The following is a 19155-nucleotide window of genomic DNA, read 5'->3' on the forward strand; positions in this document are numbered from 1 at the left end:
CTTCACGGTTGGGATGGTGTTCTTGGGGTTGTACTCATCCTTCTTCTTCCTCCAAACACGGCGAGTGGAGTTTACACCAAAAAGCTCTATTTTTGTCTCATAAGACCACATGACCTTCTCCCATTCCTCCTCTGGATCATCTAGATGGTCATTGGCAAACTTCAGACGGGCCTGGACATGCGCTGGCTTGAGCAGGGGGACCTTGCGTGCGCTGTAGGATTTTAATCCATGACGGCATAGTGTGTTACTAATGATTTTCTTTGAGACTGTGGTCCCAGCTCTCTTCAGGTCATTGACCAGGTCCTGCCGTGTAGTTCTGGGCTGATCCCTCACCTTCCTCATGATCATTGATGCCCCACGAGGTGAGATCGAGGGTGATTGACCGTCATCTTGAACTTCTTCCATTTTCGAATAATTGCGCCAACAGTTGTTGCCTTCTCACCAAGCTGCTTGCCTATTGTCCTGTAGCCCATCCCAGCCTTATGCAGGTCTACAATTTTAACCCTGATGTCCTTACACAGCTCTCTGGTCTTGGCCATTGTGGAGAGGTTGGAGTCTGTTTGATTGAGTGTGTGGACAGGTGTCTTTTATACAGGTAACGAGTTCAAACAGGTGCAGTTAATACAGGTAATGAGTGGAGAACAGGAGGGCTTCTTAAAGAATACTTCAAATACTTCAGTTCTCCCCACTGTACATCAGAGGATTCTGCAGCACCCTCAGCACCCCTGCTTCCTGCAGCTATGCGCATGCGGGTACGAAGGCTACCCTGTTGAATGTTAATGTTAAGTGGATGGCCGTGTTAAACATTTCCTCACGAGTTATAAAGCTCAGATAGATAAATAGTAAATAACAAAATAAATATATATGTTTTTTTGCATGCACTTTTTGCACCAGTATGCAATGCTATAGTAAATAGTATGAGAAATAGTACAATGTAGATTTCACAAAACAAAATACTCCACAATGCAAATAACCCTTTCACTGTACTGTTTACACCTTCTGTATCCTGTGCATGTGACAAATAAACTTAGATTTTATTTAATATGGTGTGTGTTTACCAGATACGGTAATGTGAAGAACAACATGACCTGCACTAAAGTCAAATTTGGATATAAGTTTAGGCCAACGAGACAGTGTCCAAGTTCAAAAATTCTCAGTTAGAATGCTCTGCTTTTATTTCGTCACACTCACAACCGTAAGCCCTTTCTGTAATTAGCTCGTCATTAACTTGTGAGTTTATTTTCCTGTAATAATAAATACAAATTAGATCAAGTTAAGACATTGTTAGCTATATGATATGGTCATTATTTTAACTGGCTAGCCAGCTAACTTAACGTTAGCTAGCTAATAAGCTAGAAACAAACCAAAACATTGTTTAGAAAGTTGCTTTTAGTTGCCTAGTTTGCCATATACTAAATACATTTTTAAACGGATGGGTTTATTGGTGTTAAAATACACCAGCTATTTTATTTTGGACCACCAGGTTTCTGATGCAGTCTGTAGTTGTTGTGTTTATGCGTTCTCATAACGACAACAACAAATGTTATATCACTGTGACAACTGTCTACAGACATGTCGATAGATGTAGTATAAACCAGCCTTTAGTCTTGAAATCTTTGGTTGTTTAGTACACTACCGTACTCACTCTGTTTAGCACATGGCCTCACATGTGACTCCTTAAAGGGATGGGTGGGGCTAAGGCTTAAGAGGGTGTGAACGATGCTGAATGGGTGTAGACAAACAAGAGCTCTCCAGTAGGTGTACCAAAGAATTCAAGGGTCATTTTCTCAAAAGTGAGGTTACAAGTTAATCAACTTTCAAAGCAGAATTACTTTCCACTTGTTCCATAACTGTAGTGTATAATATACCATTTTCTAGCTCCGAGTCTATACTTTTATCCAATGTAAAAAACGAACTGGTTGGTCACATATACTCACCATCAACTTTACAATTGGCATGCTGTAAGATTTCAGCTGCCTTATTACTGCAATTATTTTTTATAATTAGTGGTCAGGGAAAATCCGCCAAATTTCCCGGTGCACTGCTCTAATTCCTTGTTTTCTCCTTCCCCCTGTGAACGTACCACAGAGTTGGCTTGCAAGTCTAACGATTTGTCACGACATCACCTTACATCCACTATAAAGTGTGTCCCTCTGTGATGAACACAAAGTGGTTTTGTTTCGCATCTTCAAATTGTGTTCAAGTTTTTAAAATGTAATTCGATATAGATCGATGTGTGTCGTAGAATGATGATGAATGCCTCACAACGTAGGGGGCAAATCCTGAATTGCATCCTATTCCCTATACAGTGCACTATTTTGGACCACAATTCTATGAGAATCTAGCCATAAGTAGCGCACTACTTAGGCATTAGGGTGTCATTTGGAACACACCCAGGGACATACCGTGGTCCAAGTAATAATTGTCACTACAGCTTGCCGTGCAACTATTGGTTCCCTCGGTCAGGTGGTGTCCAGCACGACATGTAGTACACTGGTCACTGCGGCTGCCCGTGCAGATTTCACAGGAAGAGAAACACTTCTTACAGCGACGCCGGTCGCCCCAGAATCCCACAGGGCACACAGACACACATGTCCTGTAAGAGAGAAAGCACATGCCTTGTTGGTTGGAGGATGTTGTTTAGTGCAACACTAGGATTGTCTCCACATGGGACACATACTAAATGTATGTGTTAACTGTGTGTCCGACAGAGTTCAAAGCTGGAAAGCCGGAGGGCTACTGTGAGAAACATCTGTGACTCGATAACAGCCAATTAAATGAGGTTCGTAAATATGTAATAACGGGCCGCCGGACTATTGCTATTTAAAGCGCGAGTGGGAGACCTAGTGCAACGTCCCTGAATCCAACCTATACATTTAGAGTGAATAGTCTGACCTGGTGTTGTTCTTGAACTTGAGGAAGAGGTGTAGACATGTGACACACTGCTGGGGGCCTGGTCCCTCACAGCCATCCTCACTGCACTCTGGGTCACATTGGCCTGGAAGGAACGAAACAAAACTGAATTTCTCATCATGCATTTTCATAGCCTGGAATAATTCATTTGACAAAGCAAGATAGTCAGAATAGGGAAAGCATCTCTTACAAACACAAAAAGTGGTGGAACCCTTAAGACTTGGTGAAGCCTGAAGACTTAGCTTCGACGGAGGCTACTAGTTAAACAAATGGAGCTCTGATACAGGCTACAATTAGTAGTTCGATTCCGGTGTCTAAGCTATAAAAGGGTGTGATAATTGTATGTCGTCTTGTTCCAAAGCTGCTCTGTGACTGCGGGGAAAGTGACTCACCGTTGTATTCCTCAGTGAGGTCACCACCGTCAGTTGGCAGCTCTGCCGAGCGGGCTTGCTCACGCCGCATGGAGTATGGTTGCTCTGAGGTGCCATAAAGCACTAGAGACCACTCTCTCAATTCCCCTGTAAATTAATGGAGAGGAAGAAAAAACGACATGTTATCAGGTTTTTCCTCACTACATTACATTTACATTTAAGTCATTTAGCAGACGCTCTTATCCAGAGCGACATACAAATTGGTGCATTCACCTTATGACATCACACTACATGACTTGACCAGAATCAACTAGGTCCAAGCTTTTCCGGGCCAGGTCACGTGATCAGAAAAAATAAAAATACATCTGGACTCTACTCATGCGTAACAGTATCTGATATCTGCTGTAATTCTTGTGGTATTGAATGATGGTAGAAGTATAGCATGGCAAACCTGTTTCGCTGTTGTCCCTTTGTTGAGAGGGAGTATCCAGGACCTCCAGACTCCACTCTCCTGATGCCTTCTCCCCCCAGCAGTGAGTAGTCATGAACTCCCAGCTCTGGAAGCCCTCAGTGGAGTGGTCAAGAGGCCTGGACCAAAATACGACCACGGTATAATAAACTCAGCAAAAAAACAAACGTCCTCTCACTGTCAACTGCGTTTCTTTTCAGCAAACTTAACATGTGTAAATATTTGTTTGAACATAGCAAGATTCAACAACTGAGACATAAACTGAACAAGTTCCACAGACATGTGACTAAAATCAATGGAATAATGTGTCCCTGAACAAAGGAGGGGTGGGTCAAAATCAAAAGTAACAGTCAGTATCTGGTGTGGCCACCAGCTGCATTAAGTACTGCAGTGCATCTCCTCCTCATGGACTGCACCAGATTTGCCAGTTCTTGCTGTGAGATGTTATCCCACTCTTCCACTAAGGCACCTGCAAGTTCCCGGACATTTCTGGGGAGAATGGCCCTCACCCTCACCCTCCGATCCAACAGGTCCCAGACGTGCTCAATGGGATTGAGATCAGGGCTCTTCGCTGTCCATGGCAGAACACTAACATTCCTGTCTTGCAGGAAATCACGCACAGAACGAGCAGTATGGCTGGTGGCATTGGCATGCTGGAATGTCATGTCAGGATGAGCCTGCAGGAAGGGTACCACATGAGGGAGGAGGATGTCTTCCCTGTAACGCACAGCGTTGAGATTGCCTGCAATGACAACAAGCTCAGTCCGATGATGCCCCAGACCATGACGGACCCTCCACCTCCAAATCGATCCCGCCCCAGAGTACAGGCCTCGGTAAAACGCTCATTCCTTCGATGTTAAACGCGAATCCAACCATCACCCCTGGTGAGACAAAACCGCGACTCGTCAGTGAAGAGCACTTTCTGACAGTGCTGTCTGGTCCAGCGACAGAGGGTTTGTGCCCATAGGCGACGTTGTTGCCGGTGATGTCTGGCGAGGACCTGCCTTACAACAGGCCTACAAGCCCTCAGTCCAGCCTCTCTCAGCCTATTGCGGATAGTCTGAGCACTGATGGAGAGATTGTAACTCGGACAGTTGTTGTTGCCATGCTGTACCTGTCCCGCAGGTGTGATGTTTGGATGTACCGATCCTGTGCAGGTGTTGTTACACGTGGTCTACCACTGCGAGGACGATAAGCTGTCCGTCCTGTCTCCCTGTAGTGCTGTCTTAGGCGCCTCACAGTACGGACATTGCAATTTATTGCCCTGGCCACATCTGCAGTCCTCATGCCTCCTTGCAGCATGCCTAAGGCACGTTCACACAGATGAGCAGGTGAGCATCTTTCTTTTGGTGTTTTTCAGAGTCAGTAGAAAGGCCTCTTTAGTGTCCTAAGCTTTCATAACTACGACCTTAATTCCCTGTACGCTGTTAGTGTCTTAACGACCGTTCCACAGGTGCATGTTCATTAATGGTTCATTGAACAAGCATGGGAAACAGTGTTTAAATGATTTTCCAATAAAGATCTGTAAAGTTTTGGGAATTTTTATGAGTTATCTTTGAAAGACATTGACCACTATGACCAGGACCACAACACAACCATGGTGTAATATAAGGCAAATGTGACCCGGACCAAAATACAACAGGAGAGAGCCATGTTACACTGTTATTGTTATGAGTGGGTGAAGCGACCAATCCCACTTGTATCGAGTACTACAGCACAACACCCTTTTCACACTATCATGCCAACCTGAACCGTACTTTGTTCCTTTTCCCATTGTCCTTTTCACAGCTCCAGGAACTATGGTGGATGCCCAACCAGGCCAGCGCAATACAGTTCATCTTGTCTTGGCTCACAAGTGTGAAAAGGGACTTACCTGTTTGCCAGTAGCTCTGACTTGGTCCCAGCGGGTGACGTGAGTGTGATGGAGAGGTCACCTCTGGGACTGTGGGTGATGGTGACACGGATGACTACATGTTCCAGATACACAATGTGCTGCAGGGGATGATGGGAGCAGCCGGTAGACTCATACACAGACCTCAGCACAAGGCCTGGAGGAATGGTTCTGTTATATGAGTGAGGTAGAGAGCGAGAGAGACAGAGAGAGACAGAGACAGAGAGACAGACAGAGAGAGGGGACAGGGGAGTGGAAGAGAGGGAGAGGGGTGAAAGAGAATGTGGGAGAGAGTGAGAGAGAAGGACAGAGATACAGAGAAAGTACGAGCGTAACACAGAAAAATTGTGAGGGAATTCCCATGCTGATGGATTCTCTGTGGAGATGGATAGATGGATATGCTTCAAAGGGAATAGAGGATTGTGTCCATGGTGGGAAGCAGTCAGTCAAGTACCTGCTTTCTTGGGTGGGAGCCTCTTCACACACATGCTGGGAGGGGACCAGTCTCCATCGCTCAGCCTCCTTCACCATGCTCTCTGCATCCACCAGCCCAAAGCCATACAGGTGACTCACTGCCAATTCATCATTTAATGAATGAATGGACAGAAGGAATAACAAATACACTAACAAAGAAATAAATGAATGGATCAATGACTTAAGTAAGCAATCAATGAAGTAATTAGTCGGTCAATCTAGATAGGAATGTCTTAAATGTGGTTGTTTGTCATTTGTTGTGTAGTGGTACATAGATAATTGTTCCCTCGTATGTGTTTTTGAATGTCAATAGAAATGATTAGAAATTAAGGAAAGCCCTTTTAGTTTTCTGTAGCCAAGCGTTAAATAAACACAAACTCATTTGTGGACAGGGTATGGGGAGAAAATTCAATCAAATCAGATACCCTGGTATCCAGCTCCGTTGGTGTGCCAGTCAGGGGAGGTCAGGTGACTGGCCTGTGACGTTCTGACAATAATGTGCTGCACGTCCCTCCAAGTCAGCAGTGGGCTGGATCAGAGTCCCACAGACACAAGTTAACAACACTGTACAGCATATTATCTTAGTAATACTACAAAAAAACATTCTCAATAGCTTAGAACTAGGGCCAGGAGTTTTTCTTGACCACGTGACCTGACAAGGAAGAATTTGCAGTCCAAGTTTTAGCCTTTAACTAGGGCCCAGAGTTGTTCCTGGTCAGGTCGTGTGGTCAAGAAAACCTCCTTGTTACCTATAATATTATCATTAGATTTAGATATCGGTGATGATATCTCTAGGAAAGTAGGTTACTTGGCCTCCAGGGCGAGTGCGATGACCCCTGCTGCCATTGGAGCGGAGACTGAGGTCCCAGAATGCTCCTTGCTACAGCCTTGTTTCAGGTCCAATGTTACCTGCCAGATAGAAAGTCTTGTTGTGTGACTACAAAATGGTAGAGTAGACGTGCTATTATGCCTTATAAACATCATACGGGGCTTTAAAGATACACTTTGTAACTTTCAGGTCATTTAACTTCCCCTGTGACAACTACAAACACATTCTGTCAAGAAGCAAAATAAAGAAAACGAATGGATATATTCGCCACATCCTTTCATTTCGCAAACAGGTGAAAAGAGCAGAAGTGGCTGCACATTTAACACCTTTTAAATCACTGTCATATGCAGCTATTGTATCAAATCAAATAATGAAGTCAAATCGACATTTACTCGTCACGTATAGCCGGGTTGGGGCCGATATGCAGCTTGACTCACCATCTTGGCTCCCTGTCTGTCGGTGGAGAAGGAGCTGTAGGTGGAGGCCAGTGTCGAGGGGCAAGGCTCCAGGTAGTCGGGCCTGGCCCCGCTATGGGTGGTGCTGCTGATGGAGATGGTGTAGATGCTGTTGGTGTAGCCGTCACAGGAGCAGTGATCCCTGCTCCGCCCACCGTTACCCGACGCCCACACGAAGATGGAGCCACGCCCCTTCCTTCCCTGGGGGGAGTTCACGGGATTAGTCGTTTTGGTCAAATTACCTTCATCAAGGTTTTATAGGATTTGGATTCTAGACACTGATCTAAGGTTGTTCTAAGGTTGTTCTTGTGTATTCCCCTCACCGTTTAGATTAGGGGGGTGCAAACTGATCCTAGATCTAAGGGCACCCTTCTCCCCTGTGATTAATGCCAAGCGTGAAGAGCCACTAATGATTCATATTTGTATGTTATTTACATATTGATATGAAGATAAAGATAAGCACTAGAAGTAAACATACAGCCTGAGGCCAAACACTGACAAACACACACGCACACACTGACACACACTGACAGACATACACAGCTTTATTTCTGTGAAATTTCAGGACTTTTTGTGGAGCAAAATTGTTTGACCATTGAAAATCCTCTTTTCCCTAACCCCGACCCTAACCCTAAATGTAACCCTAACCACAGAAACCTAATCCTTAAACTTAAAATAGCAGTTGAACAAATTCAGGACACGGAAAAAAAGTCCTGACTTTTCTAAATAAAGTCATTGTTTTTCTACCTTGTCAGGACATTCTGCTGTATTGACATTGGGGCCCTGATAAGGTAGGGAAACAAGTATACGCACATGCACACACACAGTGGAGAATACACTTTTTGACTGTACTGATGCAGAGAAGTTAGACAGACACACAGACACACACTCACAGTGCGTATGCCGTTGTCTAATGCGAGGCGAGCCAGAGGGCCAGGTCCTTCCACAGTCCTCCCATCATCCTCCGGCCCCCAGCTGGCAGAGTAAATATCAATGTGCTGCTGCCTGAAGCTCAGGGATTGGGCCTCTACTATGTCCGTCACATCTCCGTCCAGCATACGAATGCCTGCAGATACGGGAGTGGGATGGACCTTCATAATCTTAGTATTCACTACATAGGATGGATCACCCATAGGAATAGACCGACTAGAATGAGATCATATTTTTATGGGACCGCCTGACTTAGAGGAGACCTTCAGCACCATACAGTATGTATGCATCTTAAATATACAATATACCTTCTATTTAACATTTTAAAACTGAACTTGAACTGAATATACAGTATTTGTCCATATTTAATGTGCTGGCACCAAGGAGATATATATTTTTTTAAATAACACCCTTTTCTCCACAATATCGATCTTGTCTTATTTCTGCAACTCCCCAACCGGCTCGGTAGGCGAAGGTCAAGTCATGGGTCCTCCAAAACATGCCCGGCCTAACCGCGCTTCTTAACACCTGCCCGCTTAACCTGGAAGCCAGGCGCACCAATGTGTCGGAGGAAACACTATTCAACTGATGACTGAAGTCAGCATGCAGGCAGCCGGCCTGCCACAAGGAGTCGCTAGAGTGCGATGAGCCAAGTATAGCCCCCCCGGCCAAACCCTCCCCTAACACGTATGACGCTGGGCCAATTGTGGGCCGCCCTATGGGACTCCCGATCACGGCCGGTTGTGATACCGCCCGTGATCGAACCCGGGTCTGTAGTATCGCCTCTAGCTTAGACTGCTGCGCCACTCGGGAGTCCTCTACATTTCATGTTTTATAAACGTGACTAATAAAGAACTCAAAACTCACCACCTATCCGAGCATTGAAGGAGATTCCAACAGTGCACTGAGAGTTATTTGCTGCCGCGGCAACCATCCCAGCACATTTTGTCCCATGGCTTACCAGAAAGAAAAGGGAATGTATACCACATTAGCTTAGTTGCATATGTATGAGGAGACAGGCTATATGTACAACAACAAACTCCCAAAGAATAGACACATTCAAACAAGTGAATATGCATATTCATATATTATGAACATAATATATGAGTGTAATTGTGGGAAAAAATGTAAGTTGCTTCATAAAATGGGCTAAGATTCTACAAAAAGCTGCAATAGGTAGGGACTTGAGTTTTTCCTGACCACATCAACTTACCACAAAAAACCCACAGCCCCAGCTATGAGCAATATGCATATTGAAAATAAGAATAACCTGTTGTCATTGCTGGAGTCGTATCTGGGCGTGGGGTCATCATCATTCCCATTGAAATCATAGCTGGCAAAGGGGTCCTAAGATACAGTGACACATAAAAAACAAAAGTCAGTAGCTAATTGGCCTTTAGTGTCTTCCAGTCTAGTCTGGTCTGGCCTACACTCCACCAGTCAGAGCCTATTGACTCACAAATCAACTAGGCGTGTCTGAACACTAAAGCGGACAAGACGTTTAGCCCGTATTTTAATACTCTGCGTTGACCTTTAAAAGCTCCGGGCCAAGAGCTTTGACTGCATATTGTCTCAGCTCTGGACTTTTACATTCGGGACATATGCCAAATTGCTTTTAATAAATGTCCTTGTGAAGTCTTCAGAAGAGACGGTTCCCGAGGCACTTACATAATTTGGCCTGAGATCAGGATGCTCTCTCTCGATGCCGTCATCCAAGATGGACACCACCACTCCCTTCCCTGTGTGTCCTCTCCTCCAGGCCTCCTCGATGTTCATGTAGGAAGGACAGCCCTGGGAGGCCTCACTGCAGTGCTGTTGATGGGGGAGGGGGGATCAGTACATGTCATGTTTACTTGTTTATTTGGATCATTAGCTGTTACTCTAGTAATAGTTATAACTACAAGGTGTCCTCGCAAAGCACAATACAAAACAATGGAGCAATGTGCATGTTGGCAGTTGGCAGTTGATAAAATAACTTAATCATATGAACAATAAAAGCATTTCTCAGGCTGATGCTGTGAAGCTTGTAATAAGTTATGTATATGTTTAGCGTCATGTGGGTAATGCACAGACACCTGTAGCATGTTGTAAATGTATGTTTGACCCTGTTTAAATATACCTTTTAAACTCATCCTTCCTTCCTTCCTTCCTTGAGGTAATTATTGATCTGTTTCGCTTACATTGCTCTCATCAATCATGTCATGTCATGTCAGATTAGTGGGTACCTCAAGGTAAGAGAAAGGACGCATTTTAAAAGTGTTGGAACGCGGCCATTACTGTATGTCTGCAGTGCAGTTGTGCCCTCTCAGCTGAGAGATACTCACAATGTACCACAAGCTGCACCACTGGGGGTCATTGAAAACCATTGTCTGGGTCTGGTTAGGTTGGACGGGGCCTGGGTGAATGTGTTTCGTCCGAACGTCAATGGAGTAGATGTGACTGGCTCTGGAGTTCCTCTTGGTCCTCCAATGCACCACCTGCTGCTGCACCCACTCCACCTGCAGAGGAATGGAGTGTAGGCTACTCACGGTAGTATGGCATGCACACTTTAGACCGTACAAGGTGGTGTTTTACATGTTTGCCGAGTCTGCTGAATCCCGTACAGGTAAATGGTCAAATTATATTCATATAGTCAATTGAGTATGTCTTTGTGTGTGCGCGTGACTGCTTGCTTGTGTGTTTGCTCGTTCATGTGTGTGTACAGCATGTCATGCAGCTATTCAATTATATAGGAGGGTATCAATAACACCTCCAATGGGATCTAGTTACTCTACCTTGGTCTCCTTGGCGATGAGGTCGGAAAAGTCTTTGTTGGACAACGTGGACCGCTCCACCGTCCCACTGTGGCGGAAACTATAAAAGTTGTTCAAGTCTCCAATCTGCGAAAAGTAGGAAACACATCTTAAAAAATTTAACTACGCAAGCCAGTTAAGAACCAATTCTTATTTACAATGACGGCCTACCGGGGAACAGTGGGTTAACTGCCGTGTTCAGGGGCAGAACAACAGATTTTTACCTTTGTCAGCTCAGGGATTCGATCCAGCAACCTTTTAGTTACTGGCCCAACGCTCTAAACACTACGCTACCTGCCGTGTATAATCGTGTATATGTATCCTAACGAGATCTGCCGCTTTTTCAACTGTGTCCCCATGTCTAAATGGCTGATAAATAATGAAGCTGTCATTGACATCAGTCATTGAGAAGGTTACTTTACACCTCTACTAGACTTTCAGGCCAGGGCAACCTGAACCCCAGGTACCGAGCCATGGGCCGGGCTATACCCTGTGGGTACACTCCTTTCTGACACCCAGGTTTATCATAATACCACCATTACGTATGTGTGCCTGGACCTGAACAGAATGGAACCTAGGCTAGGCTACACAAAACAGACCATGTTTCCATCAGGGCGCTAATAGAGGGAAGGACAAAACAGTGAGACTAGTGCTTTGGCTATTCTATCTAGGACCACACTGCTGTTGTTATCCATGAGTGGAAATGATGACTCCTTGGTCCCAATTCAAACTATCATTAATCGACCTACTGAGTTGTGAGGTGACTGAACTCAATCTCTCCTTGAACCAGGGTGGCAAATTGTAGCGTGAGCCTTCCTTTCAGCTCTGAAAAGATGTAGGCCTGGGTCATATGAAAATAGGGCTTTTGGCCTGAATCTTCTGATAAGGAAGATAGTCTGATGTGGGTGCTCACTACAAGGTCAATGACTTGGCTAATTTGATATGGGGGCCACATGACTGTTTGAAGTCTCAGAAACGAATCTGATGTCTGCCCCAGCCAAACAACCGTGAATGATTCAGATCCAATCCAGCATTTCATGCAAAAAACCTGTCATTCACATGGGATAGAAAACGTCTTTCATCCAAAATAGGCGTACTTTAAAGGAAACAGCTAATAAAAATAGACATAGGCTATGTATCAAAAAGCTGGGTCGCTGGACAAATTTGACACAGGTAATGATGGCGCACGAGTAAAGTTAGATGTCATGTGTAGGCCGAAGAATAGCGGACTAAACTAAACGGTGAACTTAATTCTGTCACCAGGAGTTTAGTCCGTTAGCCAAAGAGAAGGTTAGTGGGCCTTGGCTATAGACCGGTGTAACGTTTTTCCCCATATTTGCATTGCAGTGGAATCATGAATGCTAACTTTGTCTCTGCAAAGTAAACATTAGGCTACAGTAGAAAAGTATAATGATCATATGCAACTTTGAGGAGAATTTACCTGACCCAAATTGTGAAATCCATATTTCTCCGCTATACTGTCTGCAGAGGCGGGTGCCCCATTTATCCTGATCGCCCAGTCATTTGTGTATATTATCGTTTGACAGAGTGGCATGAGACTCCCCATCCAAACAAACGCGAAAATAGCCACCATTCCGGTTGAAAGAGGTAAATTCCGTGTCATTTCGCTCAAAAGTTTTTACAAAAGTTTTCTCTCGGACTCCTTTCACCGTCTGAAGCGCCTTCACATAGCGAGGAAGTTGTCATTTACTAAGATAGACCTATGTTCGAAAAAATGAGAATATTATCGGTGAATGACTGCGTTCAAAACGTGTCCTGCAGAAAATGTAATTTCCCTGTTGAAATCTACCAGTGAGGACCAACTTCATTTAGAATGCAGACTAGCTTAGATATCAGATTGCCATCTTCAATGACCCCGTAGTATCTCCTTTCAGTCACTCGTTGGTGACACAAATCAAATAGGCCTATTATTGGTCAAACTATGTTTACAAAGTGATTTGATTGACAAAAATGATATCATTTACAAATGCTTGATGCATCATTAGTAATAGCCTAGTCTATAAAGGATTTACTGACTGAGACATGTTGCCTGTATACTTTCATTTCAATTACTCCCTGAGAAGTGTTATGATTAGGCCTAGACTATTTTGTGTGGCAGATGAGTAGCCTTCTTAGTGAGGAGTTGACACCACTGTCCTTGGGAGGTTTTTAACAATGTAATTATGTCAGACTCAGAGTTCCTAATTAGATTGACAATCCCTCCTATTCATTTAGGATCACTTCAAGACCTGGGCCTGCAGATTTATTGCAAAGTATTTACTGGGATCTACACATCGGTGGCATATGGATCTTTGACGTACACTTTTGAGGTATGAAATCATCTGATATACAATGAATAATATTCCATTTAACTATCTGTTATCCATTGAAAACACCATTTGTGTTTACAATACCTTGACCTGACACCCTCTGAATGACCATTAGATTCACTAGCACAATGAAGTCTCAATCCATTCCTAAAATGTGATAATGTTTGAAATGTTTTTCTGATAGAATATTGAACAAAAATATAAACGCAACATGTAAAGTGTTGGTCCCTTGTTTCATGAGCTTAAATAAAAGATCCCAGAAATGTTCCATATGCATAAAAAGCTAATTTCTCTCCAATTTTGTGAACAAATTTGTTTACATCCCTGTTTAGTGAGCATTTCTCCTTTGCCAAGATAATCCATCCACCTGACAGGTGTGGCATATCAAGAAGCTGGTTAAACAGCACGTTTATTACACAGGTTCACCTTGTGCTGGGGACAATAAAAGGTCACTCTAAAGTGTGCAGTTTTGTCACAGAGGGAGAGTGCAGTTGGCATGCTTGACTGAATGTCCACCAGAGCTGTTGCCAGATAATTTAATGTTAATTGCTCTACCATAAGCCGCCTCATTTGAGAAAATTTGGCAGTATGTCCAACCGGCCTCATAACCGTAGACCACGTGCAACCGCGCCAGCCCACATCGGGTTTTCTTCACCTGCACGATCATCTGAGACCAGCCACCTGGACAGATGATGAAACTGTGGGTTTGCACAACTGAATAATTTCTGCACAAACTGTTTTTTATTTTTATTTAACCTTTATTTAACTAGGTAAGTCAGTTAAGAACAAATTCTTATTTACAATGACAGCATTCCCTGGCCAAACCCGGACAACACTGGGCCAATTGTGCACCGCCCTATGGGACTCCCAATCACGGCCGGATGCGATGCAGCCTGGAAACCGTCTCAGGGAAGCTTATCTGCGTGCTTGTCTACCTCACCAGGGTCTTGACCTGACTACAGTTCAGCGTCGTAACCGACTTCAGTGGGCAAATGCTCACCTTTGATGGCCACTGGCACGCTGGAGAAGTGTGTTCTTCACGGATGAATCCCAGTTTCAACTGTACTGGGCAGATGGTAAACAGCGTGTCTGGCGTTGTGTTGGCGAGTGGTTTGCTGTTGTCAACATTGTGAATAGAGTGCCCTATGGTGGCGGTGGGGGTATGGGCAGGCATAAGCTACGGACAACAAACACAATTTCATTTTATCGGTGGCAATTTGTATGGACAGAGATCCTGAGGCCCATTGTCGTGCCATTCATCAGCCGCCATTACCTCATGTTTCAGCATGATAATACACGACACGGCCCCATGTCGCAAGGATCTGTACACAATTCCTGGAAGCTAAAAATGTCCCAGTTCTTCCATGGCCTGCATACTCACCAGACATGTCACCTATTGAGCATGTTTGGAATGCTCTGGATCGACATGTAAGACACTGTGTTCCAGTTCCCACCAATATCCAGCAACTTGGCACAGCCATTGAAGAGGAGTGGGACAACATTCCACAGGCCACAATCAACAGCCTGATCCACTCTATCAACTCTTGCTGCATGAGGCAAATGGTGATCACACCAGATACTGACTGGTTTTCTGATCCACTTATTATTATTTTTTTTATAATTGTGTACCCCTTATTCTCAATTTCATGATATCCAAATCGTAGTTAGTCTTGTCCCATCGCTGCAACTCCCATATGGGGACTCGGGAGAGGCGAAGGTCGAGAGCCATGTGTCCTCCGAAACACGACTCTGGCAAAGCCACACTGCTTCTTGACACACTGCTCGCTTAACTCGGAAGCCAGCCTCAACGTGTAGGAGGAAACGCCGTCCAGCTGGCGACCGAAGTCAGCGTCCATGCGCAAGGGCCGAATGAATTTATTTTCAATATGACTTAACTCAGTAAAATCTTAGAAATTGTTGCATGTTGCGTTTATATTTTGTTCCGTGTATATTCTTTCACCATCGAGCCATTGCAAGTTTGTCGAATTATTTATTATTGATATGAATCATTCATTATACTTCTACATCATGTAGGCAGCGTGTTGTAATAGTTGTAATAGAATTCCCTTTATTCAGTTAAATGTATTCCTTTTGAATTGCACATTTTAATAAAAGGGTCGGTGATGCAATGTGAACATGGTCTTTATTATCTAGTATTTCACTTTGGAAAGAAAACAAACTGGATGAAAGCTGAAGAAAACAAAGAAAAAGCACCTCTCGGCAAACAGTCACAGGACTTTGAAGTTATCTAACATGTCCTTGGAGAGACTGACTTTGATGTTCCAAAAAATTAAGCTCAAACAAACTGCAAATTCCCCTGGAAATAATTGTCAAACTGGATTCTTGAGCACCTAGACTACCCCGCGGGTAGCTAAGGCATCAGCCCTCCTACCTATTTATTTGGTGTTAAAATGTTTTTCTTTAATACTAACTCTTAATGCACCTCTAGAGTACAGGTCCCAAGGGGGTAGTTGTTCAATGCAAAAGCAAACAAACATCTTGAAGGTCTGACAGTCTGAAAGTCTTTAGTTTTGTTTTCAGCATTTGTCGCTTATTATTCTAACCTTAGAATTGTTCAATTGTTTGAACGCGTTCCAAGGGACTTTCTTTGTCTGAGATTGCATTTTCGGTCTGCTGTTTTACCAGCAATAACAGGTCTTACTGAAAGAAATTGGGTTAGCCCTCATTTTGAATACATCCCCTTCCCCTTTATGCAGTCTAATAAACAGGCTATAGACCAGGTTGCTTTACCTACACAACCCTCTAATTAAACTAACTAGCTACTGTGACAAGTGGCTGCAGGGCTAGGCCTATGATTAGGACAGTTATTCATTACTCTTCACAGCACAATAAATATCTCACCCCCATTTTCCTCCTGATAATGGAAGCCAGAAAAATCACTGTATACCCCCCCCCCCCCCCCCCCCCGCCTCTTTAACTGGGCTTTATTTACATACAGTGATCAATGCCCTGGTCTTTCTTCACTGTGGTGATGTCGGGGGTGGCGGGGGAGAATTTAGCTCATATTTTATTAAACCAATCTGCGCCTGAATTGACTCAAACTTGGCAGGTCCTTAATTCATTATTCACTGTTCCCCTGTGACATAGCCACTGCAGCGGCACTACACATGTAGATGGCACTCCGATAAGTACGGCGGTTCTGCCTTTGAAATCCCTCAATATGACTTTGTGCCAGCCGAGCTACGAGATGTGCAGAGGCAATGTTTAACTCCCTGCAGTCAAGAAAAGTTTATTTTCCATTTCCACTGTGTTTGTGTGTGTTTTGTGTTTGTGTGTGTGTATATGTGTGTGTGTGTGCTCAAATCTAGCATGAAATCCCATTTTCTTCTGCAAACTATTCAATATATAATGTTTTCCCTCTCCATTGTTGGCAATACAGGGTCCTCATCTTTCAGCTTAATGAGAAAAATCTTTGTGCAGAATTACAGCTTAGCGATGTATTTAATCAAACCACTAGTGAGGAAATAATAAAAGACATCTCGCTTGCTCCGCATCATTTTGTGGACGTTTGGCAAACAATACTTTGTATAGCTGTCTAAGTGGATGGTACTGTTCCTCTAACAGTTTTTATCACATTGGCTGTACAGTAGAAGGACCGTATTTGTTGTCATCTGATAAGAAAGAGAGACATCATTTCTCTATTCTTTAACAGCTTAGGCTAATGACTCATAATAGCGTTCATCTTCAGCACGTACAAGGGCAGACATGGATTTCATGCACTTTTGTTGATGCCTCGGGTTAGAATTTGTCAGTGAAGCCTATTAGCTGCATTGCATTGGATTGCGTTGCGTTGCGTTGGCCAACTTTGACCCCGGCATCGCTTTGAAGTGCCTCGAAACAGACATTGTGTTCATCCATTTGAACCCATCACTCCTGCTTCTCAGCCACTGTAATGCTACACTCTGACATCTGTCTTTAGACTCACACCGACAAAGCAGAGCTGAATTGATGTGAGAGGGGAGCTGCTTTTGTGAATCACCCTTTATCTGTTCTGCAGCACTGACAAAATGTGTTACCTTTACCGTTTTCCAGTCCAACCTGGCTGTGTATTTATTTGTATGTATTCCGAGCCAGTCTTCCTCTCTTCCCCTTTGTTCCTTCCTCCCAGGCAGACCTCAGATCTTCTTTTCTGTTCTGTAATCCCTGCTCTGTCATCAGGATTACAGCTCACTGCTGTACAGGATTAATGACTGACAACTCTACACTCCTCACACAGAGCCAAGGAAGGGAGATTGGGAAAGGCCTCTGGATGTGTGGGTGAGAAACAACTGTGTTGCTCTGGGGGGGAGATAATGTAATATCATCTGGGAGAAGCACTATACATTTGGGGTGTGTATGTTGGAGGGGTTGTGTGTGTGTGTGGGAGGGGGATTGTGCGCGTGTGTGTGTTTATATTTTTTAGGACTGTGATACTTGCACAGCAAAAAGCACTTCCACTTATATACCTCATTGGAGCACAACAGGATGCAGGGTTCAGTTGGTGAGCCGCGGGCCTCTATTGAACTGCATTAGGCTGTGTGATGCAATGTCCCAGAGTGTGTGTGTGTGTGTGTGTGCGAGAGAGAGAGAGAGAGAGACTTTGTTACTCTGTGTGTGTGTGTGTGAGGATCCATGTCCGGGTGCTCAGCAGCAAGAACTTGGCAGTGCTTGCTCTCTAAATGTTCAACCAAGTGTCCTATCTATCGACACACGAGGGCATGTTGCTTGAAACCTGTTCAGAGTGGCAGCCTGAAACAGTTAGGCTGTTGGGTTGTGTCTGTGAATCCTTGAAATATCAATTCTGTATCTGCAACATCTGCCACACTACATCTGTTCCCAAACGAAACACTCTGTTCTCCTTCCTTCAGACAACACTGTCTTGTCTGTACTGGGGAACTGTGAGAAAAAAATAAGGCTAGGTAGCTGAGTGGTTAGAGCATTGGGCCAGTAACTGAAAGGTTGCTGGATCAAATCCCTGAGCTGACAAGGTAAAAATCTGTCATTCTGCCTCTGAGCAAGGCAGTTAACCCACTGTTTCCCGTGTGCTGTGGATGTTGATTAAAGCAGCCCCCCACCTCTCTGATTCAGAGGTTAAATGCAGAAGACTCATTTCAGTTGAAGGCATTCAGTTGTACAACTGACTATGTATCCCCCTTTCCCAATCAATTGCATAAGATTTTGAAGAAAACAAAGTGACTGTTGTTGTCAAACGTTTGTGTAGACTTTTGACACAAGTATGTGTCACGATGAGAAGACCATCACTAACGAGGAATCTGCTGTGTTTTTGGTTGTTTGCAGTCGTCAAGCAGCTGAGGCTTAATTTTGTGAGACGAGCCCCGGAGCGTACAGGACAAGTGGGTCTGCAAAGCCATCTGGGGGACCATGATGCACTGCTTCTGCATCTTCTTGTGTTGGGTTGCATAATGTTTCGGGTCCTGCATCGCTTGAGGTCAACAGGCGTTTCATCCCAATCGATGTATTTGCATGCAGAAAAGTTGTTCGTTGAAACACCATTGTGTCACGACCACAGTCTTACTAAAGATTAAGTGATTATTCACTCATAATATATAATATATGCCACCCAGCGCATACTTTTCCAGAGCGACTTGCAATAAAGTAAGTACTAGTGCTATAGGTGCTATATACTTGTGTTCATCCTGTTAAAAATCAATGAGAGCATAAATTACATAAAGCAAACAAA

The 19155-nt window shown here is 44.1% G+C and overlaps 1 protein-coding gene across 1 annotated transcript in view; it reads right to left on the bottom strand.

Moving 5' to 3' along the window:
- Window positions 1-13267, bottom strand: part of pcsk5a (proprotein convertase subtilisin/kexin type 5a) — a 37641-nt gene extending 24374 nt beyond the window's left edge. Inside the window, exons 1-16 of the mRNA XM_055874955.1 lie at window positions 12566-13267; window positions 11107-11211; window positions 10657-10830; window positions 10001-10144; window positions 9603-9679; window positions 9200-9288; window positions 8296-8468; window positions 7385-7603; window positions 6927-7027; window positions 6544-6647; window positions 6099-6216; window positions 5627-5815; window positions 3736-3872; window positions 3306-3431; window positions 2896-2998; window positions 2406-2596 (exon numbers count right to left, since the gene is read on the bottom strand). Of these exons, the coding sequence (XP_055730930.1) occupies window positions 2406-2596; window positions 2896-2998; window positions 3306-3431; window positions 3736-3872; window positions 5627-5815; window positions 6099-6216; window positions 6544-6647; window positions 6927-7027; window positions 7385-7603; window positions 8296-8468; window positions 9200-9288; window positions 9603-9679; window positions 10001-10144; window positions 10657-10830; window positions 11107-11211; window positions 12566-12748 (2233 nt within the window). The 5' untranslated portion in view covers window positions 12749-13267. The remainder of the gene's footprint in view (window positions 1-2405; window positions 2597-2895; window positions 2999-3305; window positions 3432-3735; window positions 3873-5626; window positions 5816-6098; window positions 6217-6543; window positions 6648-6926; window positions 7028-7384; window positions 7604-8295; window positions 8469-9199; window positions 9289-9602; window positions 9680-10000; window positions 10145-10656; window positions 10831-11106; window positions 11212-12565) is intronic.
- Window positions 13268-19155: the final 5888 nt, after the last annotated feature.

This window comes from Salvelinus fontinalis, chromosome 21 (genome assembly GCF_029448725.1).
Source record: "Salvelinus fontinalis isolate EN_2023a chromosome 21, ASM2944872v1, whole genome shotgun sequence".
NCBI lineage: Eukaryota > Metazoa > Chordata > Actinopteri > Salmoniformes > Salmonidae > Salvelinus > Salvelinus fontinalis.